The sequence below is a fragment of the Arvicola amphibius genome, chromosome 1 (genome assembly GCF_903992535.2).
Source record: "Arvicola amphibius chromosome 1, mArvAmp1.2, whole genome shotgun sequence".
NCBI classification, from domain to species: domain Eukaryota; kingdom Metazoa; phylum Chordata; class Mammalia; order Rodentia; family Cricetidae; genus Arvicola; species Arvicola amphibius.
The window spans coordinates 171,906,735-171,933,366 of NC_052047.1; the positions used below are offsets into that span (position 1 = coordinate 171,906,735).

The 26,632-nt window shown below is 39.2% G+C and overlaps 1 protein-coding gene across 3 annotated transcripts in view; it reads right to left on the reverse strand.

The window, feature by feature from the left end:
* Prkg1 (protein kinase cGMP-dependent 1) overlaps positions 1–26,632 on the reverse strand; it is a 1,221,673-nt gene that overhangs the window by 272,369 nt on the left and 922,672 nt on the right. For all 3 annotated transcript variants that reach the window (XM_038325478.1, XM_038325472.1, XM_038325483.1), the window contains 2 exons: positions 11,408–11,485; positions 6,367–6,461 (listed from right to left, as the gene is read on the reverse strand). In XM_038325478.1, the coding sequence (XP_038181406.1) occupies positions 6,367–6,461; positions 11,408–11,485 (173 nt within the window). The remainder of the gene's footprint in view (positions 1–6,366; positions 6,462–11,407; positions 11,486–26,632) is intronic.

Here is a 26,632-nt window from a genome sequence, read left to right on the forward strand (position 1 = left end):
TCTGAATGTGGCCGACGGTGGAGGCTGACTGAGAAGCCAAGGACAAAGGCACTGAGCTTTGACTCTTCTGCATGGACAGGCTCTGTGGGAGCCTTCTCAGCTTGGTTGATCACCTTCCTGGGCCTGGGGGGAGTTGGGAGGACCTTGGTCTTAACATAGAGTAAGGAACCCCGATGGCTCCTTGGCCTGAAGAGAAAGGGAGGGGGGGTATGGGTGGAGGGGAGGGGAGGGAAGGGGGAGGAAGAGGGGAGGAGATGGAAATTTTTAAATATAAAAAAATAAACCAAAAAAAAATCTCATTGAGTCAAAGGTTGTGATCTAAGAAATCAGAAATTACTTCGTTTGATTAGCTTACTGTGCAGAATTAGAAAGGCATGAAACAGAGGTTAGTTAGTCAGCTCGCCTGGAGTTACAAACGAACACGGCATTCACTTGAAATACTGCTATCCCAGTTGTAGCAAGTGCTCCACATCTCCGCTAAGGACTAAGTGAAGTGTAAAGGGACGACATCTTTTGAATGGTAATAATGAAGGTGAAGGCGAAGGTGCAGATGTGGTGGTGGTGACAGCCGTCCACTTTTGGGAGGCACTTGGGTCATTTCTAGGTTCTTACCCAAATGCCTCCCAAGTCTTCCCCTTGATTAATCCTCACGACAACCTCCAAGGAAAGATGTCGTCATGATCTTCATGGTAGATGAGAAGAAAGCCTCTCACTGCCTCATATTTAGTAAATGGTAAATTGGAGTCCAACCCAAATCAGACACCTCTGCTGAAATATTTGAGCACATGCCGTGGTGTTGTGACAGCAGAAATGAAGCTGGGTGGCAAGGAGCTCTAGCCCATCTAATTCATCTTGGTCTTACGTCGTTCTCTTTACTTGGCTTAGACACTTTATATGGCATGTATACTTTCTATATGGCTGCTTTGGAAGTTGACAACCAATGCTCACCTATGACCTACATGGTTCAGGTCAGATAGAGATATGAAAAAATGATAAGACAAAGGGTAAATGAATTATCTCACACTGATGAAATCATTTCAACCCAAGTGTTATTTTTATGCCCATAGGGAAGAACTTACACAAGAGGAAAAATATTTTCATTTTTCTGGCATATTGAAGCCATTAACAAAGGACAAAAAAGTGGTTGAGTCAGACAATAGTGCATAATTTGTTTTATACAAAACGATCAAAGTGAATATATAAGTGACTCCAACTTCCCCAGTAACAGTAAGCTATTGGGATGGATATTTAATAAAACAGCCTAAAAGATGTCTATAGTCAGAATTCTAATGCTTCCACTACAATAGAACTAAAGAATGTTACCTCTAGAGGCAGACTTTTATAGTGGTCAGGGTCTGAGTTCCATAAGCAAGATATACAATTGATAATAAATATAAAATTTTCTATGTCCCTAATCAGTGTTCATATTAAGCAGTCTAGATTTTAAAAAGAATTGTCAAGAATATATTACTTTACCTAAATATAAGCATATCAGTATTCTAATGATCTGTCCAACATATTCAGGAGAATTAAACAAAAATCCCCAGTACAAAGGAAGTTTTATTTGTAAGCAAATCACTCATCTGAAATGGTGTTTGATATATGCTCTGAATACAGAATTGTTTCTAAGGCTAAAGGCATTATGTGGTTTGAAACTATTACCCAAAGGATACACAGTTGCCCATAAGACTTTGCATCTTGAAGTTACAACAACTTTTATGTAACTTAGAAGTTGATTTGAGCAAGTTGAAATTTCATTTGTGAAACACTGAAATTTAAAGAAAGATAAAGAATATAGATTCAGGTTGAAAAATCATTACTAACTGTCTTAGGGTTTCTCTTGCTGTGAAGAGACACCATGACCACAGCAACTCTCCTAAAGGAAAACATTTCATTATGACTGGCTTACAGTTTCAGAGATTTACTCCAGTTTTGTCATGGCCGGTAGCATGGTTGTGTGCAGGCAGACATGGTGCTGGAGCAGGCAGCAGGAAGTGAATGTCACACTAGACCTGACCTGAACATTTGAGACCTCAAAGCTTGTCCCCTGGTGATGAACTTCCTCCAACAAAGTCGCACCAACTCCAACAAGGTCTCGCCTCTGGATAGGGCCACTCCCTGAGTCCGAGAGATCATTTTCTTTCCAGCTACCATACAGACCTAAGATACTGACATGTCAAAGCTTCAAAACAAGGGACTGATCAGGTCATGTTTACTTCGGAGGCTTTCTTCAATTAAAGTTTTAATGTAATATAAGTCATGTAAAGGATATTTTAGAGAGGTATCTTTAATTGACAGAAATCACCTAATTGCAACCCACAAGCCATTCTGCAGTAGTTGTTAATTAGCTTGCAGATTTGTGCTTTCTAATCAAGATTAGGAATTGAATTTCATATCCTACTCATGTTTTCTTTTTTAATAAGCTGAGGTCACATCCTTGTGGAGTAGGCTCACGTGGGAGTTCAGCAACTGCTCTCTTCATTACAGAAGGCTTTGCAAACTGTCTTCTTGTTCTACCCACTGTCTTAGTTTCATTTCCTGTTGCTGTAATTTTTTTAAAAAAGCACCTTGACAAAGGCAATTTGGAGAAGAAAGAGTCTATTGTAGCTCACAATTCCAGGCTAACTCCACTGCTGGATAAACGTGAAGCAGCTAGTCACATCTAGTTGAAAGCAAAGGGAAAAAAATGAACACATGCACACTTGCTGCAGCTCAGTTCTTTCTCTGCTCTTATTTAGTTCAGAATAGTCTCTATCTAGAGAAGGGAACATAAAACCTTCCCACTCATCAACATAATCTCTCACAGACTTGGACAATCCCTTCTCAAGACTACTACTAGGCAATTCTTAATTGTGTCAAGATGATATGAAAAAGTTACCATTGCACTCACATATTTATTCATATGTCTAACCTGACCCCTTTTGTATCTCCAAATAAATTTTATTAGTGAAGGAAATGATAACCGAGGGTATTATCCCATTTAGTTATCATTCATTTAATGGGAAGATTTTGCATTCATTCAATGCAAAATTCTGGGATCAAATCATAGGATAAATAGTTGGGAATATTTTCATTGAAGTCATATTCAGTTATATATCTGGAGAAGTTACCAGGATAACAGAGAGAAATGATGACAAATACTGATAAATTTTAAATAAATAAATTCTAAAGAATATTAATTACAAAAAGGGTCTCAAAAGATGGGTGATTTAAACAGCTAGGAGAGGTCAACACTGCAACTGTATAAAATGTATGGCTGAGAAGTAAAGTTAAATAAAGATAAAAAGATCATTTTATGAAGGTGCAAATATTTGATGACATTTAAGAAGGCACTTAGAACAGATGGGCACAGAGGTGGAGGGACATTACAGATATGGATGCAGAGAGGACAGAACATAAGTAAAATACATTCTTGGTACCAAGAATATGCCAGAACTTAGCTAAATTGATACCTCCAAAAGAATACTTGCTATATAAGTACTTCTTGGCTACTCACCAGAATTATATGGATAGAGGGGACTTTATGAGGCCCCCACCCTTCCTAAGAAGCTGTGAACACATTGGTTAAAGGACACAGAGAAATCAACTTGGAGCTGAGCAGGAAACTCTTTCCCTGCTGGCTAACATCCATAGTAACATAGGGTGGTATAAAAGCTGCTAAGGGAGAAATATCTATCAGAAGTTTCAGGCAGCTATAGTCACACTTGCTGCAATTAATAAGTAAATAAATAAATTCTACCAGGTAAGACATTCTCACTGGTGTAATAGTGGCACAATTGTATTGGGGGTGACCAACTGCTCTGTAGTTGCATTGGAGGCCCATCCCAGTGGAGTAATACACTTCTGGTGCTATAAACCTAGTCAAATCCTCATGTTGGGAAGATCATGGACCCAGGAAATGAAAAAACTACTATGGTCCTTTAAGTGAACATATTGCCATTTTTTTTCTAAATTTTTATATTTATATCCACAGACTAGTGCTACCATCAAACTAGGGCAAAGAAGTTCCTTTTTGCCGAGGGTAACAATGTATTGACTTATGTCTGATAAAGGTGCTGAGAATGAATGAGTGCTCAGCCCTAACTAGGACATCCGTATGGTCCCTCATCAAAGGCCCAGGGAATTCGGAAGAAGAGGAGGTAGAAAGAATATAAGATTTAGAGGACAGGAAGGAGTTGCCATGAATCACTGCCACCCAGAGACTACTCAACAGTTGGAATCAGGAGCACACAGACAGCAAGGGATACCTGCACAAGATAGTGCCTTAAACATCCCACCATGGATAGAGGGGAACTGTTGAGGACAGGACACATATCCTGAAGACAGCCACTCCCCAGGGAACTCCATGAGGCTCCACACTCCTTAAGGAGCTGTTGACTGTTAACTGTTGCTACAAGAGGTGGAATCATTTTATTTAATGGAGAATTCATTTGGGGAGAGAAGTTAGGAAGAAGGGGTTTAGAGGAAAAAGGTATATGAAAGAAGGCAGTGAGGGATGAATAAAATCCCAATATATCTTATATATGTATGTATATACACAAATGTGCAAATGTATATGTATACATGAAACTGTCAAAAATTAACTTTTCTTCAAAGTGGGTACTAGAAAGAATGCAACTTGGAGTTTAGTAACATAAATTCTGATATCAGAACAAAACTTGGTGAAATTTTTATAGCATTGTACTTTCTAGGAAGGTATTTTCACCTATGAAAGCCATCTGTATTTGGTACTTGATCCTATGACAATAAACTATAAAAGATCATCTTTTGATTTCCATTCCTGATTTATATTTTAGCATTTGACTTGTGATTTCAGTTGCAAATGATTAGAAACGTTTCTGGGGTTTGTTTGTCTCCTTTGTTTTTTTTTTTTATTATTTTCTCATTTGGTTTTCTCTGTGGAAATAACATTGTTTTCAACAGAAGCAGATGAACTTCACACCACTGAAATGAGGCAGTATCATTGTAAAGAGCCCTACACGCATTAAATAATCAGAGAAAAAACAGATGATGGCATGAGTTTTGTGGGCTTCAGTCTAGGGATGGAATGCTTGCTGCGTCCTTTTGGGAACACACTGTACTTGCTTTCTTCCTGTTTGGAAATTGGGAAAAATCTAATGGCAAATGCATGTTCACCAGACAAGGAGCAAACAAACCCAGTAAAAGATAAACAGAAAGTTATTGTAGTTCATTCTCAATTTCCCTCCAGTGGTACCGTCCAACTAAGAGGACAACATAGACAGCCTGGTTTTGTTACTGTGGCTGTGAAACAAGAAACAGCATAAAACCTGTCCCTTGACTGTGACACCGAAATCAAAATGGCCTAAGCAATTTTTACAGTACTTTTTGATGAGTGCTTATAATCTTAAAATGATATTCTAATCAGAGTAAATTCTATCCCAGTGCTACAGAAACAAAAACAAATTTTTAGCTGGCTCTTCTTCAAGTTCTGCAGATACATGTGACACTAAAATCTCAAAAGTATCATATTAATTGATAAGGAACCATGTTGCTTACTGGACAATAAAGGCCCCCAAATTATTTGCCATGCAGTCTGTAAAATACAAATCACAAAACCAACTTGGCTACTCTTCCATATGACTTGAGAAGAACTCTCAAGTTCTTGCCACGTTTCTGAAAGCTGAATTGAAAAAGCAAAGTTGGAGTCATCTTAATGTGTACCTCCACAAACCCAGTCTTGGGCGCTTTCCCACAGTGAACACAGGGGTGTGCGTCTTGCAGTGACAACAGTTACCAGAGGTGACTATCCTTCTGGGAAGGCTTCACTGCTGATTCACTGTTGGTACCGTTTTAAGATTTCAAATTCCTTAGTTAGCCCCCTTCTTCTGATTCGAAGAAAAACTGTTTGCAGTAAGGTCAAGAGTCCCAGCCCTCAGCTGGGCAGTGGTGGTGCATGCCTTTAATCCCAGCACTCGAGAAGCAGAGAGAGGTGGATCTCTGTAAGTTTGAGGCTAGCCTGATCTACAAGAGCTAGTTCCAGGATAGGCTTCAAAGCTACAGAGAAACCCTGTCTTGAAAAAAAAAAAAAAAACCAAAAACAAAACAACAGAAAAAAAAAGAGTCCTAGCCCTCTTGTTTGAGTTATATAGAGAGACTTCACTTAAGGAACACAGAGCTGAAACATGTTCTGGTTAAGATCTTACATTTATGTTAGAAGCATCTTCAATCCTACAGCCCATATAAAGAGATCACAAACCCTGCTGGAATTTAGGGAATGCAACAGCCAAAGGTCTGTGTCTGGTATTAGTGTGAGCCCAAGGAGAAGGGTCTATTGTACCAGAAGCTCAACTTTTCAGTAAGCTGTGTAGTATTTAAACAAAAGCTGTGCACACGTGGTCCACTTACCCCTGCAAGGCCTTCTCTCCAAACCAGTCTCCCTTCCCTAAAGTTCTAAGAAAGACTGGGTCTTCACTTGGCGAGTCCTCCCGAGTGACATTCACCTACAAAGAGAGATGAGCATTTGAATCAACTGCGTGCTTGCAAATCCCATGCTTTCCCAAGAATTTATTCTACATATTTCAACTCCTTTTCAAAAATGCATTGTTAAGAAATAAGAATGTCACTTAATCTTCATTGGTACTCTCAATTTTATTGCCTTCAATGAAACAACCATTTTGATGAATTTAATGACGTATTCTGTCAATGTTTTTCCTTTGTTTCTCAATGGTGTGTCCTTGTTGTTTGGGGAAAATATAATTACCCTAAATACTACTTTGCATTCATTCATTTCTTCAAGATATAGTAATAATAATACTACTACCTGCCATCCAGAAAGGTTAAATAATTTAAATTCACCTACCTGAAAAATACAATGCATTAAAAAACTAATTTATTGAGACAATGCCAAGCACCTAAGCACATTAAAAACAGCATGCTTCAGGCTTCTCAACCTAGACACTGATGTCAATGACCAGAACTTTTATTACTATTAGGGAGGTTTGTGCAAGGTAAAGGGAATTCAATTATTATTCTCCACTGATCCATTTGATTACCCTTCTACATGGTGTTTCAAACCATGAAAATTCAGTCTTAACTGTCAGTTACCACTAAGCTATATCATAGAGATGCTAATTTGCATGTTGATGAGGCATTTATAGATGAAAAAGTTGCAGTGGGGAGTCTTATTTAAAGTAAGAGTTGCTGGTTCTATACTCTCAGGGGTTCTGATTCATTCATGTTAATGTAAGTAGCTCAAGTTCATTTCCTCTATTTGCATAGTATCCCATTACATAAATAGTATACAGCTTAGCAACTATAGCTCCCAGTTTTATTCTTATATGTTGTTACTATGATACTATTAACAAAATCTCTACAGATTTCCCTGTACTTGTGTTCTGACCTCCATGAGTCAGGTTTCAGTGGGTCAATGCTCACACAAATAAAGAACAAGTAAGGACTAAACATGTTCAGGTTTTTAGGTGCTGATGCTGGCTCTGAGCACAAATATCTACGTTCAGCAACCATGAATGGAAGTTCATATGTATTGTGCTGTCATTAGCACTTATCATTGTAAGGTGATAGCTTTCTAGGAAGGCTGGGCTTAGAGAGCATTGTCCTGAAGCTAATAAAGGAGGAACATTTTTTCAGATTATATTTGGTTTGGATGATTATATCCAATTATCCTTGTTGACTATTTTTCTATCGGATTGGCCTTTGCTGTAAACATTGATGGACATGTTTTTGCGAGAACTACATTTTTATTCCTCTAGAATCAATAAAGAATAAGGTTGCTGGATCATATGACAAACGTTTATTAACTTTTAAAGAAGCAGTCAAATTGTTCTTTTCAGAATAGTTTAATTTTGCAATCTTAGTCAATAGAGTCTTAGAAATCTCCTTGTTTTGCTTTTCAGAATTTGGTATAGTCAACATTTCCCTCCCATCTAGATGCTATTAAGCATGCAGTTGTGTCTCGGATTCATCACTAAGGTTGATTTTTTATTCATTCCTAATGATTTGTGTTGGGGAGTGGGTATGTGGGGGCGGAGGGTATGTGCACATGAGAGCAGGTGACTTAGAAGTCAGAGGCGCAGGATCCTTAATAGATGAAATGAAAGAGTGTCCCCTGATATGATGTGGGTACTGGGAACCAGATGTGTCTACTCCAGGAACAGTGTGCTGTCTTGACAACTGTGCCATCTCCTTAGCCCCATATTTCAGAGCTTTGATTTGAAATTTAATAATCCTATTCAGTTTTGGAACATTTCATTTACAGAGAGATAGGGTGTTGATGTAAGACTGTTGGGGATATTTGCAGAATTCTCTGATGCTTCTAACCTGTGTTAAAAATGCCATGTTCCCAGAGAACAGGAATCTACCAACTAAAAAACAGAGAATGAACTTAATTTCTAAGTTAGACATTGCTGCTGCAAGTATCGAGCTCCAAAGTTTAGAAAAAAAATAACTGTAAATTTCCATTGAGAGAAAAAACAAATTTTTAAAAGTTTATATTATGTTTCTCTTTTATGTGCATTCATTTAATGGAAGAATAAAACACGGTCTACAGTTAGATAAAGAGAACTGAACCAAGGGAAATCATTTGTTGCTCTGCGACCACTGTTGTGCATCTCCCCGATCTCACAGAATTTTTTTCATAAAAGAAAAACGTCTGTTCATCACTGTGGTGGATTTGAATATGAGGTGAGGGTTTTGAATATGAAACCCCTAGAGGCTCATGTGTTTGGGTTCCTGACCACTAACTGGTGGAACAGTCTGGGAAGGATTAGAAGGCGGGACATTGTGGTAGGAGATGTGTCACTGGGGCCCAGACTAGAGGCTTCAAAACACTTGGGCCATTCCCAATGTCTCTGTGTTTCTCTGCCTCCCAGTTGCAGAAGAACCTGTAAGCCCTCAGCTGTTCCGACTGCCATGCATTTGCTCTGTCATCATGGACTCCAACCCCCTTAAACCATAAGCTCCAAATTAAATGTTTTTTTTATTAGTTACCTTGAACATAGACAACAAACTAAGGCAAGTGTTAACAAAGACAGTCTCTTTACTAGGACTCAGTGAGGAGAGAAGCCTGATGACCGGGGTTCAAACCTGGGACCTACACCATGGAAGGAGAGAACTGACCCCTGCAAACTGTCCTCTGACCTGCACTCTGCAACACACACACACACACACACACACACACACACACACACACACACACACACACACGCATCCTCATTCTAGCATGAACTCACACAAAATAAATAAAAATCCAATAATACATTTTGGAAAAATTCTTTACCAGGGTTGGTTTTTTATAAATTTCATATATGCATGGGGAAAATTTACATTGGTTTATTTACAATAAATAAGTTTTATAATTAGTTTATTTACAATTCTAATTTCATAGCTTATTTACCTAGGAACCACTATTTTCTTTCCTATTCCATACAATGGAGACAAGTGTGCACACCTTTTGCTCCTTGCCCTGATTTTAATGTATCATTATAGAATTAATATAATGAATGCAACAATTGGCAGAATTGTGAATCATAGCCACTAACTTGTATGACTTGAGAAACTAAGAAAAATTCTATAGTTGGTTTATAGAAAAACTTGACTGTGTCCAAGGAATCTAATATATTATGACTGTTTCTCTCTCAAAATTCTAATACTGCACCAAAGTACTGCCAAAGTAATTGGTTCTTGTGGTAAAATCTCCAAGTGCTTCTATTTATAAAGGCTACAGGACTCATAAAACAGAACCCCTAACGTACCTGTTTCCAGCTAAAATAGGTTTCAACCCTCTTGCTTCAGGCAATACTGGTAATTTGCAGTAAATAGGACAGTCATAAGTGATTGTAGGGTGTCCTTCCTAATGGTTAAGCACAGCTACACTTTGGCAGCAAATAATTAGAATTTGGAAAGATAACAGTCAGACTCCAGTATAAACTGTCCTCCTGAGTTCATCAAGTCGTACATAAGCAGGAGAATTTTCTATCCTTGACACTTTAATCAGCATTAGCTAACAAAGAAGACAGTAAGTAACAAAGTTTGCCAGTTTGTTATGTAAACCACAGCATATTAGCATTTCCTGGCCCCTAACATAGGAAAATACAAAATAGGATTTTAAACATAACTGTATTTGAACATGTCATTTTATTATTTCCTCTCATTAAAAAAAATACTACATTTTCATGTCTTTATCTTGTGTGAATGTGGGCACGTAGGGCTATGCATATGCCATAGATCCAAAGTGTCCAGGTGGAGGTCAGAGGACAGCTTGCAGGAGTTGATTTTCTTTTTCTACTGTGTAGGTCCTGGGTATTGAACTCAGATTGTTAGGTCTGTTTGCACATGCCTTCGCCTATTGAACCCCCTTCACTGGCCACTTATGATGTCCTTTACAAAATCAATCCATGATGTATATTTTTATCCCAGACTTCCAGATATCAATCAGATGAACATATACAATAAAAATGTGTAAGATTTGTATATTTTAGTATGGCATGTCGTTACTGGAAACACTGAAATATGTGTAATCTTGATCCAAAATTGGTACACAAGAATCACCTAAAATTTAAGTCACTAAAATTTAGAGTCTCCTACCTTTCCTGTTTATAGCATTTTTGTAAGTCTTCTGGTATAAATTCTACAGTACAAAATTTAGTCATTTTGTGCAATATTTAAGACATAAGTTGACTAATTACAATAATGAAACAGACACGTAAGTCTTTTCTAGGTTTTCCCTTTCCTAGCCTTTCCCTCCCTATCTCTCATCAAACCTGATATATAGAAAAAAAGAAACTCTCTTTAAGGATAATTTACAATGAAATGTTAAGTACTAGTGTTTGGGTAGTATGAGGTTAGAGGATTGGTGTATGTTTACCTAATTTCATAGTTCCAAAATAAATACTATAATAGATTCACACTGATTAACAACTAAAAGAGCGTAAGAACACAGTATGATGTTTTTCATTCATAACAATATCTGCTTTTACCCTTTCTCCGATACTTTACTACTTTTAATAGCTTCTTGGCATTCAATTAACACTCTCCATGAAGCTACAACACAACATACATATATTTATATCAGCATTGCCTTTAAGACATTAAGACACTGGCCTAAAATGAGTAAAAGAAGTTAATTTTAGAGAATCAAATTGGAGCCATCTGATTCCAAAGCCCAAATATTTCATTATAAGTAGTTATTGTTCTTAAAGATGAGATAGATTTAAATAGTCATGTGTATACTTTTGATGATGGATGTCTTTCTATTTATGTGACTTAGCAGTAGCAACTAGTGTTGTGGTTGTTAATATCCAGACATGAAGTTACACGCCTTCTTTTCTTACATCCTATTTTGGAAGCTCTGTTCTCAGCTACAGAAAGGGTAGCTCACGTAGGACAAGACTCAGTAGGTGCATTCTTGTAATGTGCTGCTCACGCTTACCTTCCCTTTGCTGATGATGAAGAAGGTGTCTCCTCTTGCACCCTGCCTGATGATATATTCTCCATTTTCATAGTGTGTCTGAAAAGTAGGAAGAGTAACAGAAAAATGAGACATTAATAAAGGAATTATATGTGAAAAGGAACATGGCTTTTTCAGACACCAACCCTAGGGATGCATTCATGTTGACATGACTTTACCCGTATTCAGATTGTATCATGGTTTAGGAATGGATAACAGTCGATCAGACCAGCAATGTCTATCATGTCTAGAACATTTACTTCAAAACCCGTGGTGAGTTTCATTTTTATCCATAATTATATTTGTATCTTTAAGTTCATTATTTCAGTTGTTTGACAAAACCTGCTCTCCTATCAACCAAGCGGGAAGTAAAAGAGCACTGCCTGCTAAGCTCATGTTTGGATAGTCCTTTGTCATTTCCATTGGTTTTCAGTAGTTTAATAATAGCAGTCTTAAAAGAATAAAGAAATTTCTGTGACATCCAAAGATCCTCACTTGAATCCAGAGCATCCTATAGTGGAGGTTAGAAGTCTCTGAACACTTTTTAAGGGGCCACATCATCCCTTAATATCTTTACTCGAGCAATTTGCATTTGGCCTCATTAAACAGAATGTCTTAATTTTGTGGTCAGAATTCTGGTCCAGGATCTTTCTAGCATGAACTACCAGATGGGGAGAGAAGTGAGACCGGAGGAGAATTATCATAGTCAGTGGTCAGCATCCTCAGGAGGACCTCCCTGCTAACTCTGGTCCCAGAGTAAAGATTACTCCTTCAGTGAATAAAACTGGTTCCATAAGGAGAGGTGGGAGAAAATTTATTGCTCGGTCAGGAGGCAAAATGAGTCCATGCCATCTGGCTCTATGCTCCTCTGTAGCTTAACAAGGGAGCCATTGGAAAGAAGATATTACCTTGCACACTTATTCCTGAACTACACAAAATACCCAGTATGCTAGTGACTGCAATTCCTCCTTACACTCTTTTTCCTCCAGCGCTACTTTTCTTAAAGGTTATTCTATCCTGTCTTAAAGTCACCTTTCATTAATACGCACCCTTGAAAGACACCAGTGTTCTCTCCAAGCACCTAGAACATCAACATAGCATCTAAGCTGGTGCTTACTAGTTCTCACTCAGACGTAATTTATTTTCCTAGTAACAAGTTTTTTAAGTAACAGAGCTTTTCCTTATTCCTTCTCCCATTTTCAACTAGCAGATGGCACAAACAATCTGGTGTGTGCCTTTAAAGACTATTTTCCTATGTTTGCACACGCATAAATATATGCATGCATGTATATATACATATATCTGCATACAGATAGCTGTCTCTGGGGTTGGAGAGATAGATGGCTTAGTGCTTAAAAGTATATATGGCTCTTGCAAAGGAACCTAGTTTGATTGGCAGCACCCAGATCAGGAAGCTCACAATCGTATCTATAACTAGCTCCAGGGCCATCCACCCAAATTTCTAAATAAAATTAGGATCATAATACATGTATATATAATATATATTATATATTATACATGTATCACACACACATATATGAGCAAAGTAGTTTTCTCCATTTAAAAAGATCATCAGTTTAGTTTTCATCTCTTGGCGCACTCTGCTGCTTCTCCTGGGAAGGCCCTTCTCCCATCCAGAAGCATGATCCTGTCTGTACTTCCGTGACTTGATAGGAAAATTTGACCCATTATATTGCTCAGTTTGGAAGTCTGTTCATCTCTCACCCCTAACAAATATCCCCTAGTCCAAATTCGATTAGTAAGAATGGTAAAACATCTTACCACCATTTATCACAAACTTCATCTCATTTCCCACTTAGTTTCTAACAGAAGGTGAATCAGAACACACAAAGTAACATGGTGTGTTTAATTCCATGTCCAACCTAAGTAGAAGGCTTGCACAAAACCTGTGTTGGAGAAAAACCTTTCTCCTCAGAAGGAGGCTTCAGTTCCAATTGGAGGATCAGAAGAGTATCTCTGGATGTTTAAGCAGGGAAGAGCCACTCAGGAATATGAGAGCTCACAGCCCATAATAGTTATATAAGAGTAGTCAGAGTGTGTTTAGGGAAGAAACCCACAAACTCTAAAGAATTCCTCACTCACCTGAAACATTCCTCTTGTCTCTAATTTAAGACATACACTTGCCAATGGGGTGAATACTTTTCTTTTTCAAGTTATTTGTATCTCACATTACTTTAATACATTTCTTCTCAATTAAACAAAACATACCCCTATATATAGGACAGTTGTTGCCTCTCAACAAGTAAACAATATTCATAACATATCAAAAGATAAATACAGCACTATTAAAATTTCCAGACAAAAGATTCTTTGCCACGGGTCCTGTTCTGAATACCCTGTACTGACATGGAACATCTGGCCTCATCTCTCATCTATTGGCTGGATGCCAGCAGCACCTTAGTCCCAGCAGTGTAGGCAAAGAATCTCCAGACACACCCATTATCACGCTGGAGGAACATCTGCCTTCAGTTGAAAATAGGCACTATCAATCTTTCACATTCAGAATCTCCTCATTTGAGTTGAGAGCTCGGTAGGAGAATCCAGACACAGTTCTACTGTTAAGCTGTATGAGTCATCTGAGTGTCTTAGTATCGTCTGATCTGGACTTCTGTATGCAGACTTTCACTGCACATGTGTTTCCAGCCCACATGCGCTCATAAGACACAGGGGTCCAGAAAGGAGCCCACTGGGTATGTACTAAGGCATGACAGGTTTGGAAAAGATAACACTGCCACGTCACAACCCAGGGACTATAATGACTACGTTATCCTGAAATGTTCAGCTGCACTTGAGGAGGAGGAGGAGGAGGAGAAGGAGGAGGAGGAGGAGGAGGAGGAGGCATGCTGATCCTTTGAGAATCTCTCTAGTTGTGTGAATCAAATGCCAGAAAATTTAGTGTTTTATAAAGACCATTTTGTCGTGCTTCCTTTTGGAAACTTCAAATTAAGTCTCAGAAATAATACAGAACTACGAGAGGGCAGAAACAACAATGAGAGAGATTCCTTTAAAAACGTTTCCATGCTTCACAGACTTAAACCCAGCTCCCTATCATGGCCTGTACTACAGTAAATGGTCTGTTCAATGCTGCTGTTTCCAGCTCCTTGCAACCTTTCCCCCACTTTGTCCCTCAGCCTGCTGGTTCCCCAATGTCAGGTCCTCAAAGTGCTCCACAAGAGGGCTATAGACTCGCAGGGCTGCATGCCAGCCAGTCTCCACTCCGATGCTCTACTGACCTCCCATGTGATCTCACACATCATCATCATGGTCATCATCACACACACGGCCTGGCTAAATTTGGTCTCTACTATATATGCTTTTATAGTCCTTCATAATTCATTGACCTCTTTGAGCTTGTACTAGTAATTTACTTCTATGACAATTCTCTCCAGATTATAAGTCATATGAAGGGAAAGGTTGGTTCCTGTTTTGTTTAATTTGTTGATTTATCTCTCACGCCTAACCCATTTTGTGGAACAGAACAGGTATTAAAACGTTTTATCTAGATGAACCGCACAGATTTCCATAATGCCCACTTTTGGCATTGTCCATCTGGCCCGGCCATGGCCTCCTATTGCATCCATTCTTATCACTGCAACCAAAGTGATACAGACCAGTTGAAATTATTCTAGTGGTGCATTGTTGCAATGACCCCAAGAAGCATCTCACTGTGGTCTGTGAACATTGTCTGCATTCTGACTCCTACTTTGGCTCCGTCCTAGCTTTACCCTGTCTCCATCAGTCACTCTGTTTCAGATACAGTAGCTTTGTCATTGTGCCTTGTCTGGCCAGACCAGGTCCTCAGGTTATAACAATCTTCCTCAAGATCTTTGCTGTTATGTTGTTCCCATGTCTAGAGTCTTAACACACTCTATCTAATTCTTACTATCTAAGTCATTACATTCTGTCTCCACCATTGGGGCTCCTGGGATTGTTTGCCAAGGATAGACATCAATGGGACACACTATTGGACAGGTCTAGATCACAGCCTCACCATCTCTGCACTGAGTGACCCAGAGAACAAACAGTTCAACTTTGGCTCAACACACTGCCAGAGCTGATTATGACAAGCTCCCATGCTGCCGAAAACAGTAAGGAAGAATGTCTCCACAGTGGGAGCACTGGGACCAGAGAGGTTTAACCTTGAAAACCAAAATGTGACTAGCACCTGGACCACTGGTCTGACAGGATGGAGGAAAAGCAGACCTGCCAGACAGTGCCTCTCAGACTTGGGGTTGATACAAACGAATGGGAGGGGCTTGGAAATGAACACAGATGTATCTTATTAAAGGAATTAGTGGTATTGTTATCATAATGAACAGTGATTCTTTGACACTTTCCTGAAGCATCTAATAGACCTGGAAATATATAACCCCACCTGGGAATAGGTTCCACTTTCCTTACTCAATTCAGCTTTCTAAAGTGGTTGTGAGATCTGTTTTGGGGCTGCAAAGGGCATCTTTTATTAATGGGATAGAAAGCATTGAGTAAATCATACATAGTAAGGATAACCATAGACTATAGACGTTTTGTTTGTGTGAATATTTACATAGATGCTAAACCCTGGTGTGAACAGCAAGTGTTAATTTTTAAGCTATTTTCCCTTTCTTTACAAAAGAAACAGGAAAGTGAGGTAACTTGACTTTTATATCATATCATCTTAAGAAAATTTTATTGGTAGTAAAAATGATTATGCTGGATTTTCTTCCTTTTGTTTTTATTTTTTACTTTGAAAATTATTTTACTTTGAAAAGGTGCATATAGGAGGTTGAAGCCCTTCTTTAATAGGGTAGACAATCAGGATTTATGTAAACACTTAAAAACTGAAATTTTTTGCTCCCCCTCCCCCTGAGCTCCCTTCTAGCCTCTAGTGCATTTTTCCTGAGTTCTGACAATATACAACTACATGTGCTAATATTTTTGTATATACGATGTTCATACTGACATTTGGTACTTCTCACAGAGAAAGAAAAACTCCACAAGCGTGTCTGTCTCCCAATGTCAAACCTTCCAGAGTTCTTCGGAGCTTTGATCACATCATTTTCCATAAAGTCTTTCAGGCACATTCAGAATTTATGATTCAAAGACAACAGTTGGCCCAGCAGTAGCCTCCTGGACTGACTGAGTCCTTACCCAGAATACCAGACAGAGGAGGAGAAAGTCTGAGCTAAAATTCCACAAATGCTTGGATTTCCTTTGATGTTTAATTGAGCTCTTCTTTGGTTACTTCATCCTCTGAATGGATTTTCAGTCTCCTGGTTTCCATTGCAGAGATTTTGATGTAACCATTTTCATGTAACATAGTGATTCAGAAAGAGATCAAGGCAGGCCCACAAAATGCTGAAAATTTCTAAGAGAAACAGGCTCTTTCAGCCCCATTCATTTCAAAACAGAATGAAATCATTTATAGTGTAGACAAGCATGCATTCTCCTTCTGCATAATTAAACTATAACTCAAGTTTAACAACTTGATCTATAAAAGCAATTAGCTTCGGCAGAATTTGGAAATAGTTTGTCTTGACAGCATATGAAATGCGTCATGGGGAAGCAAACAATGTCATATCTGAGAGTCACCATTTGAAGAATAAATACCGTTTGAAATTTCTACCAAAATAGATACATAAAGGAAGAAAAGATTAATGTTCTCCTGAGCTCTCTACATCAAACATAGGTATAATTCATACAATATTTTATTTTTTTTAGAAAATAAGCACTTCAGATTTCTCTTTGACAAAGAACCATTTAGTTTGGAGGGTATTGTGAGCCACTAAAGACAATAAAGAAGGAAACGTGGAGAGAACTTCGATTCCAGAGGTGGTGAATGAACCTTTTTATGCACTAGAGGATGTGTTTCTCATGTGCTGGTGGCTTTATTATCTCTAGAATATGCCGAGAAAAATATTAATCAGAGTTGAGGTTATAGAATCCAGCGTGATCCTTCTTCCTGTTTTAATCCACAATATGACACAGAACCACTGGACTGGGTGAGAGTCTTCTCAAGCATTAGGAGTCATGAGTCAGGAGGTTGAGGCAGGCACATTATCAGTTACAGGCCAGCCTCAACTACATGGTGGGTTTGGGACCAGCCTCAGTTCTTACATATTGATACTTTATCTAAAGAAATGAAAATATAAAATTAGAAGCTGGCTGAAGGATCTCTAATCCCAGCACTCAGGAGACTGAGGCAAAAGAATGGCAAGGCTGAGGACACACTGGGCTAGACAGGGAGTTCCGGGCCAACCAGAGCCACACAGCAAGAGCTAACCTAAAACAAAACAAAAGTGAAAAAGACTGCCTCAAAGATATGACATTAGGGAATCAATGCCAATATACAATAAGGAGTATCTATCTCTTTATGGGCACTAACTGATCAGGAAGGGCACAGGTTGACACAGGGTTTTGGAGAACACTCTGAGATCCTGGAGGAGGTTTAATAGTTAGAGAATGATTGGTTGGGTCTCTGGGCAGTTTATTCATTAGAGGAATAAAGCTATTTCATTATGTTAACGAATGTGTACATCATTGAAATGATGCCCTGGTGCCACCCTTTTCTACCTTCATACCACCAGCCCCTCAAAACATATACATTAAGTTTCTGAATTTATGAAAACTATTACATAGTAACAGTAGTTACAGCAATAAAGTTAAAGGTACCTAAAGTAACTAAATCTGAACAGAATTGAGGGACATACAACATTAAACTCCAGAGGTTCTGGCTAGGAAGAAGGAGGAGGAAGAGAAGGAAGAGGAAGAAAAGGAGGAGGAAGGAGAGGAGGAGGAAGAGATAGGAAGAGGAGGAGGAAGAAGAGAAGGAGAAAAAGAGGAGGAGGAAGAGGAAGAGGAGGAGGAGGAAAAAGAAGAGGAAGAAGAAGAAGAAGAAGAAGAAGAAGAAGAAGAAGAAGAAGAAGAAGAAGAAGAAGAAGAAGAGGAAGAAATAGAGAATAAAGGGGAAAAGCAACATCACAAGTACTGTGTTTGCCAATAAAGCACACAGATAAAAAGCTAATGAGGAAGCACACATCAACAATGTGTGTGAGGAGGTCAGACTGAGAGGTTATGGACTTTGTGGTGACCAGAGACCACCAATGTACTCATCATTCTAGAAGGAGCTCCATTCTTTGATGAGCCTCTTACGTGCTTACAACAGCTACACATCCTCATGAGGCCCACAACAGACAAGAGACAGACATTTCAGCTCACAAATTAGTATTAAGGGAACAAGTACATTACACTAAAAGATGAGCTACTGTACATATGCTAGGAATATGCATAAGACTGTTTCTTCTTCTACTAAGATCCAGCCTAGATTCTAAGTGTCTTAAAATCCAACAGGGCCATGCTACCTTGACAACCATCCTTACTGATGAGGACCTGCCTTCCATAGTGCCTCTTTCAATTGCTTGTACCCACAGGCTATGTCATGGTGTCTCTGAATATATCCATTGCTACACAGAAAAGGCAGGATCTTTGCCTAATCATGGCTACTCATAGAGTTCTGCAAGCACAGATTCTCATGACATGGTTATTATCAAATCCTTAGTAGCTAACTTATGTGCATTTAAGTGGTATTTGCATTCCTGTGGGTTTATATTCCTATTTCCAGCAAAAGAGGGGGAAAGGCTTTATTTTTAAGAAATTATCAGCTGAAATGTCACTAATCCTTATGAACACAATAAAACTAAATACAATGTCAATAAAAATTCACTTTACACTCCATTGACAACTCACATCATGAAAGACGGTGGCTATTATTACTAATGTAATGGTAACCAGGTGCTCGACAACATGTAAAGAACAGCTCCATCAGGAAGATGACTCTTCAGTTTAAACACTCATTTCTTGAAGATCAAAAGAGAAGCTTAGGCAGTGTGAATAGATTTCCAAGGTCATGGAACAAGTAAATTTAAGATGCAGAATTAGAATCCATGTTAGCTTTAGAAATTGATGTCCAAACTTTGATTATCACTGATCTCACAGAAAACCAATCTTCCTTAGTCTAAAAGAAATTGTGCATGTGTGTTTGTGTGTGTTTCTCTCTGTGTGTCTCTCTCACACCTTCTCTGTCTGTCTCTCTCTTTCTCTGTTGGGTTCTTTCTCTCTCTTTCTCTTTCTTTCTCTCTCTCTCTCACACAAACACACACGTTCGCGCGCGCGCGCACACACACACACCACATTGGGAACAATTTAACAGAAATACAGAAAAGCTGTATAGATATTTATTTTATTTTATTTTATTTTATTTATTTTATCCCAAGGAGTCAACTGTAAACAGGGCTATTGTACTCTACGTAAAACCCTTGATAGCTCAACCCTGTGAAGGACACATTCAAACTCCTTGTTGGGACATTTTAGACCCTCTAGGATCAGGCACTGGTTTGAATAGTCCCCTCTGTACATGGGTCATTCCAGGGCAGATGTGTATTCCACGATATGCTTTCTGTCGGCTACCCCCCCCCCCCCCCCACGATGTTCTTTAATGGCGTATCTACTTACAACACCCGCTTCTTTCCTATGACTCCCTGATCCTCCAGATCCAGTCACCACAGCACACTGTGTCACGGTCACAGCATCGATCATTCTGTTTTTCATGATTAGTTACTATTTCTATATTTGCTTTATATATAAATGAGATTAGAGTCTACATTGTTTTATCTTCCTACTCCAGCAACAATAGCTATAATACCTTTTTATATAAAAGGACTCAATAGAATTAGGTTAAACGCAACCGGTTAAACAGAATTAACATAAATTTGAGTTAAGGTACTTGGTTTACAATACTTTTCCAAACCCAAAGAATGGGTTTCAGTTAGAAGCCCAGGCTGTCTTGGAACCTATGATGCAAATTAGGCTGACCAAAACTCTTGAAAATCCTCCTACTTCAGTCTCCAAAATGCTGGGATTATACAAGCCACCATGGCTGGTTGGTAAATCACAAATATTCTAGACAAGGTAATGTATTCAGTATTCAGTTAAGTTATTAACAAGTTAGCATTGTAAACAAATATGTTATAATGTATGAAGAACATATAAACATACTATATATAGATACAACCCATGTAAATTTATCTCATTGCATGAATGGGATAATTAGTAAAAAATTTTCAGATGAGGAATTAGAATTAAAAGTAGTTAGCTCTTTGAAACATCTTAGCTAATTTAATTAAAATACAGTTAGAATATTGTGCTCATTTTGTTTTTTAAGCAACATCTATATTTAATCCTTTTTAACAGACCAGGATTCATTCTTATTTACTCACCTTTTTTGGTTCCGAGCCATAGTGTGGCCATGCCCTACAGAACAACTGAGGTACCGGGACCAGACAGCCTTACCTGGCCCTTTCTCATCACTGGCACATCTTTAGTTCTGTTGTTTCTTTCTTCGCTGCCAAACCATTAGCCCTGACTTGCTCTGACCTTCACTATTACTCTACTAGCAGGATGCCAGTATGCCATTATCCCGAATCAGTTCATCTCAATAAGCAATCAAGTGAACAGGCACACATATAAAGGCATGCTTTTATGAGTTATAGCACAAAGAGGTGCATTAGTGAAATCAGTCAACTTTAAAATGCCATAAAAAGTGTTTTGCCTAAATGTGTTATACAACATAATACCTAAATGGCAGGAGGGTTTGAAGAATGATGCCCAGAAAAAAATTGAATGATTAATATGAGCCTTGTGGTGTGAATAAGAGCCAGCCAGATGAAAAGGCAGCTGTGGGGAGAGAAGGACAGATGTGAGAGGATATCCTAGCACGACGACCACAGAGAACATCGCAATTCTCAGGAATCCTGGGTCCTAGGTTAAGTAGCAGGTGATGGGGCCCAAGGCTTGAGTCATTAAAGTGGCCTTGGAGGCTGTGTCCATGAGTAAAATGGGCTACTGATGGGACAGGGAATGGGAGCAACTTGAATAAGGAACAGTTCACACGTATGTGGGAACAGATACAGCAACTTCTCAAAGATTTGTTCAAATAATGCACATTGCCCACAAAGAAAGCAGGCTCAGTAGACAGTGAGCAGATGTAGTTCAGAGAGCAGGTTTCATCCTGCATCGGATTTTACAGGGCAGATGTTGTCTTAGTCACTGTTCTATGGATGCTAAGAGACACCGTGAGCAAGACAACTCTTATAAGAAAAAGCATTTAGATGGTACTATCTTACAGGTTCAGAGTCTTAGTCCATTATCATCATGGCGGTGAGAATGATGTCAAGCAGGCATGCTGCTGGAGACCTAGCTGAGAGCTACGTCCTGATCTGCAAGCAGAGAGAGGAGAGAGAGAGGTGGGGAAGAGAGACCAGGCCTGGCATGAAATTTTGAAACCAACAAGGACACACCTCCTAAGCCTCAAATAGCGCTACTTCTTTGGTGACTAAGCATTCAAATATAAGAGCCTCTGGGGACCACTCTCTTTCAAACCCCCACAGATACCTAAAAGGTACTGGTCTATGTGGTCCCCAGATAGTCACATGCCTGATTCCAATCATTGATGGAAGAGAAAAACCATAGGAAAAGCAATATAGTTTCTGCCTTTGGCAGTTCATTAATGCCATCAGGGAGGATTTAAAAGGCTCACTGTCTTAAATTAGATACGTAAATATGGCCTCAGGGTATACTGAGGTTCCCTAAGCAGTTTCAATCTCACTCCCATCTAAGAATCTCAGGAACTGGAGAGCGAGGGGCTCATAAACAGCTATTTCATGCACAGAACAGGAAAGGTGAGATGCTAGCACTTCACTCTTCTTTCCACTGACGCGGCTCGAGCATGTTTCATGGGTGAAGCTCTTCTGTCTTTCCGTCTAACAAGACCCCTCTGCTTTACACAGAAGCTACTGATTTCTCTCGAAGCGTCCCCCTGTTACCCGAGATTGCTGTACAGGAGATTTCTGAAGCCGAGTGAGAGGACATCAGTCTATACGAGATTCATTAGCAGACACATAAATCCTGGGTAGGAAGAGAAACAATGTGGGTGGCAGAGAAATGGAATGATTCTTTTCTATTTGGGAACAATGTGGTACTGGCTGTCAGCTTCTGAGCAGGGAGGGCATGATTCAAGGATACATACCTCCTCCCAGGACATCAGCAGCCTAGAAACAGCACCTGGGGCATAGAACACTTTTTTGACAGTTCCCAAAGCAGTCTGGTCTTAATGACATTTAGAATTCAGATGATTCCTGGTTTCTAATCAATGCCCTTGTGAATAGCAGAGTCTGTTGTACAATATCACTATTATTTAAGCCTGAGATTTCACTGTAGAGGTTCCAGAGACCTCCAACAGTAAGGATGGATTTTCTCACATGTTTAAGCAATATTTTAACACTGTCGCTAATTTCTAACAATACCAAGCACTGAGCAGCTGTATTGCACCAATATTCCAGAATCATGGATGCTGTGTCAGATGTAGTTGAAGGAAACAGTCTGTCGGGGTCAATATATCAAAACCAGTTCTAGGCAGACACTTACAGTTTGCTGAAGCAAACACAGCTTAGGGCAAAAATAAACTAAACACTTCAGAACAGTACAACTGGGATCTATTTAACACAGGCACACATTTACAAATAGCCCAAAGTAAACTTCAGGTACAAATCACACAGCACAATGAGATAAAAGTTTTCATTCCCTGCCAGAAGTTATGCCTAAGGGGATGAAAGCACACTGAAAAGGAGCTAGCAATAAAAATCATGTTTTCCAGAAATGGTATAGCTCCAGAGGAGGAAGACCAAGGAAAAAGGCAAGCAGAAGGGCAGCTCACCACTTAACTTCTCATAGAGTACACAGGAGAGATGCACACAAGCCTATAGGGTAAAGGCATGTAGGCTTTGGTGCCTCCATGCATATGGTGAAGTAATAGAATATCCAGACGAGAATGGCACATGAAGCAGAGGAAAGGAAACTGCACAGAGAGGAAGTTCATAAGGAGGAAGTTCGATTGCAGTCTGTTTGGCCTGGGTGTCCTGTTCACAAGGTCCCATTGTGAACTTCTAGTCTGTTTTCTGTGAGACCAGGGATTGAACCCAGGGAATCCAACAATGTACCACTGAGTCAAAACTCTAGCTCAACTTGTGAGATATTGTTGCTGCTGCGGTTTCTTTGTTCTTTCCCTCTTGATCCCACTAAGTACAGCATTTCCTTTTGTTTATGGGGTTACAAGAGGTGGGAACCATAAGCATTCCAACTCTGTCCATCATATTTAAGGAGGGCGCTTTCCGTCATCTCAGTAAATTTGTGAATAACTCACTCCCATCCCCGATCATTCGAGATTACTGGCTCCATGCTGTGTGATGCAAGCTAGACTCTATGGGTATCTGAATTACGTATAAAATAAGAAATGCATTTTATAAGCAAAACCTAATGGTAGCATCCTAAGGGAGACTAGCTAAAAACGTTGACAGCCCAGATCTCTGCCTTCTTTGTATTATTCACAACTCCTGTTTAACTCTGCACATCTCTTCTTTTTTCCATACCCACCACGGGAACCTAACCAATATTTTCAGCTCTTATCCACTGCTACAACATGACATTCTAAGTTCTTCCAGCCCTTGAACCATATAGCTGAGTCAACGATGGCTCCTTCCTCGACTCACCTTTAACCAGGTACCAGATACCAACAATTATTTAAATTCTTGAATATCTACTTGATTTGCTTCTTCTTTTGCTTCAGTATTATTAACACAGGACATCCATTTTGCCCCTTTGGCCCTCCAGTCTTCCCAACTTTTACCTGTCTCATGCTGCTAAAGAAAATCCAGTCATTCGATATGTAAAGAGTAAATAAATGTTCTCCAATGATTTTCCATTGTGTACAAGGGAAATATAATTCCTGAAATGGGATGCATGTTCCTTAAAGTTTTGGCCAATGGGTCAATTAAATTTTGTGTCCTTTCTCAAGCACATACTGGAAGTCAGAGATATCCAATTTTTGTGGATTGCCACCGTATCAGGATTGGGCCTTTGCATCTCTGAGTTACTGGCTATTGTTTCATCTCAAGAGCCTTGGTTGTGCTTGTTTAGAAAAACCTGTACTTAGTGATATTTCTATTAACCACCTCTTGATCTCTGCTTTCTTCCTGTTTAGTCCTTGTTAGTCTTTAGTCTGGTTTAATGGGTTTTCATCTTTAGAGTCTAAGTTTCTTATGGGAAAACCACGCCTTTGTCTTTGCTGTGTTCATAGCTAGAAAAGAGAATATCAGACAGCAGTAGATTTGCAGAGTGGATGACTCTTAGACTCCTGGGCTTCCCTGCTCTTTCTTTAGGTATTTGTTGATCTTATTCCAGCTTTTCTCCTCTGTAAAACGAATTTCAACCTGAGCACTCGGAATATTAAAAAAAGCAGTAATAGTGATTATTTAACGGTATAACACCATGATGCAGAGACTAACAGTTGCCTAATATCACGTGTAAATTTCAAATAATGTAAATTTTCATTGCAAGTTGGGGTTTGCACCAAAGATGCAAAGGTATTAGCATATATATTGGAAATATTTTATTAATCATTTATATGGAATTATAGTGAATTAGATTCATACTGGAATCTAGCAGGTCATAAGATGCTGTATATAGTCAAGTGTTAGCTATAAATAAAGCAAAGTTTATAAGAAATGGCATGAATATCCACAATAAGGACCAGGTACAGACATGAGCTCAGAAGGACTATACAGAGATGAAGAGACTATGGAGCAGGGACAAACGAAGGCATCAGGGAGTAGGTATGAACCAGGGACAAGTATATACCAAAATGTCATGATTAAACCTTCCTCTTTTTTTTTCTTTTATTTTTTTTGGTTTTTCGAGACAGGGTTTCTCTGCAGCTTTTTTAGAGCATGTCCTGGAACTAGCTCTTGTAGACCAGGCTGGCCTCGAACTCACAGAGATCCGCCTGCCTCTGCTGGGATTAAAGGCGTGCGCCACCACCGCCCGGCAAACCTTCCTCTTTATACTAAAAATTTTAGTCAAACAAAAACAGGGACTTGAACTCTGAAACTAGAAAAGGAAATGTAATACTAATTTACCACTAAGCTCTTTTCCTGTTCTAATCAAAAAGAGGTGGAGACACAAGTTCAGTGGGTAGGGAACGGGGGTGCAACCAGGAGGAGTTGGAGGAGGAGCAGATGACCGAAATACATGATCTGAACTTCTCCAAAAACTCATAACAGTATTTTTCTGAAACAATCTGAATTAAAAGCTAAACCATAGCTAAGCAGCCTACATTTTAGGATGTCTGAAGCATAACTTCAAATCTTAATTACACAGATGTGAAATTGTGTTATCATACTCCTTGTGAAAATAATTATCATAATTTGATAAGTAATTCAAATGCAGATTATATAAAACAGCAAATATTGTGTCCCAAACCACCATTTCCCCTTTTGGAGACTATCGGAGAGACTCATGTCGCCAGGTGTGGTTGGGGCACACCTGTAGTTCCAGTACAACAGGCTTATGCAAAGGCTTGTGAACTCAGTGTTAGTATGTGCTTCTTAGTGAGTTTGATGCCAGCCTAAGAAACTTAGTGAGCACTTTCCTCAAAGGTAACAATGGGGTCTAGAGGCACAGCTCAGAGGTCACAGTGCTTGCTGCACACATATCAGCCTTGACATGGACACCTAGCACCCATATAGAAAGCAGGCATGGCAGCAGTATTTATCGGCAGTCCTGAAGCCTGGTGCCAGGAAAATGGAGAAAAGTGGATACCTAGAGCTTATTGGTCAGCCAGTTTAGCCAAGTCAGTAAGCTCGCAGTTTCTGAGACCCTTTCTTAATACAATAAAAAGGAAAAAAGAAAAAGTGGAGAATGACTGAAGATCCCTAAAGTTGACTTCTGATCTCCAAAAGCACACACACACACACACACACACACACACACACACACACACAACCCTACATGTACACATACACATAAATACACATATATCGCAAATACATATATGTACCCCAAAAAAATAAAGATCAAAATTTTAAAGCTCTGGAGATAATTCAGAAATAGGACACTCATCACACATGCACAAAGTCCTGGGGCTCAACCTCTAATACCAGGGAAAAGAACTTCTGAATTCTTTAAGGTGATTTTGTGCATATCTGCACACATCTCTGCACCTGAACTCATGCATACTTATGAAACTTTACCACATTCGCAATGTGCAAAATCTAGCAGTCAGCAGTTCTTCAGTTCGCTTTAAAATATTCTTGAGCA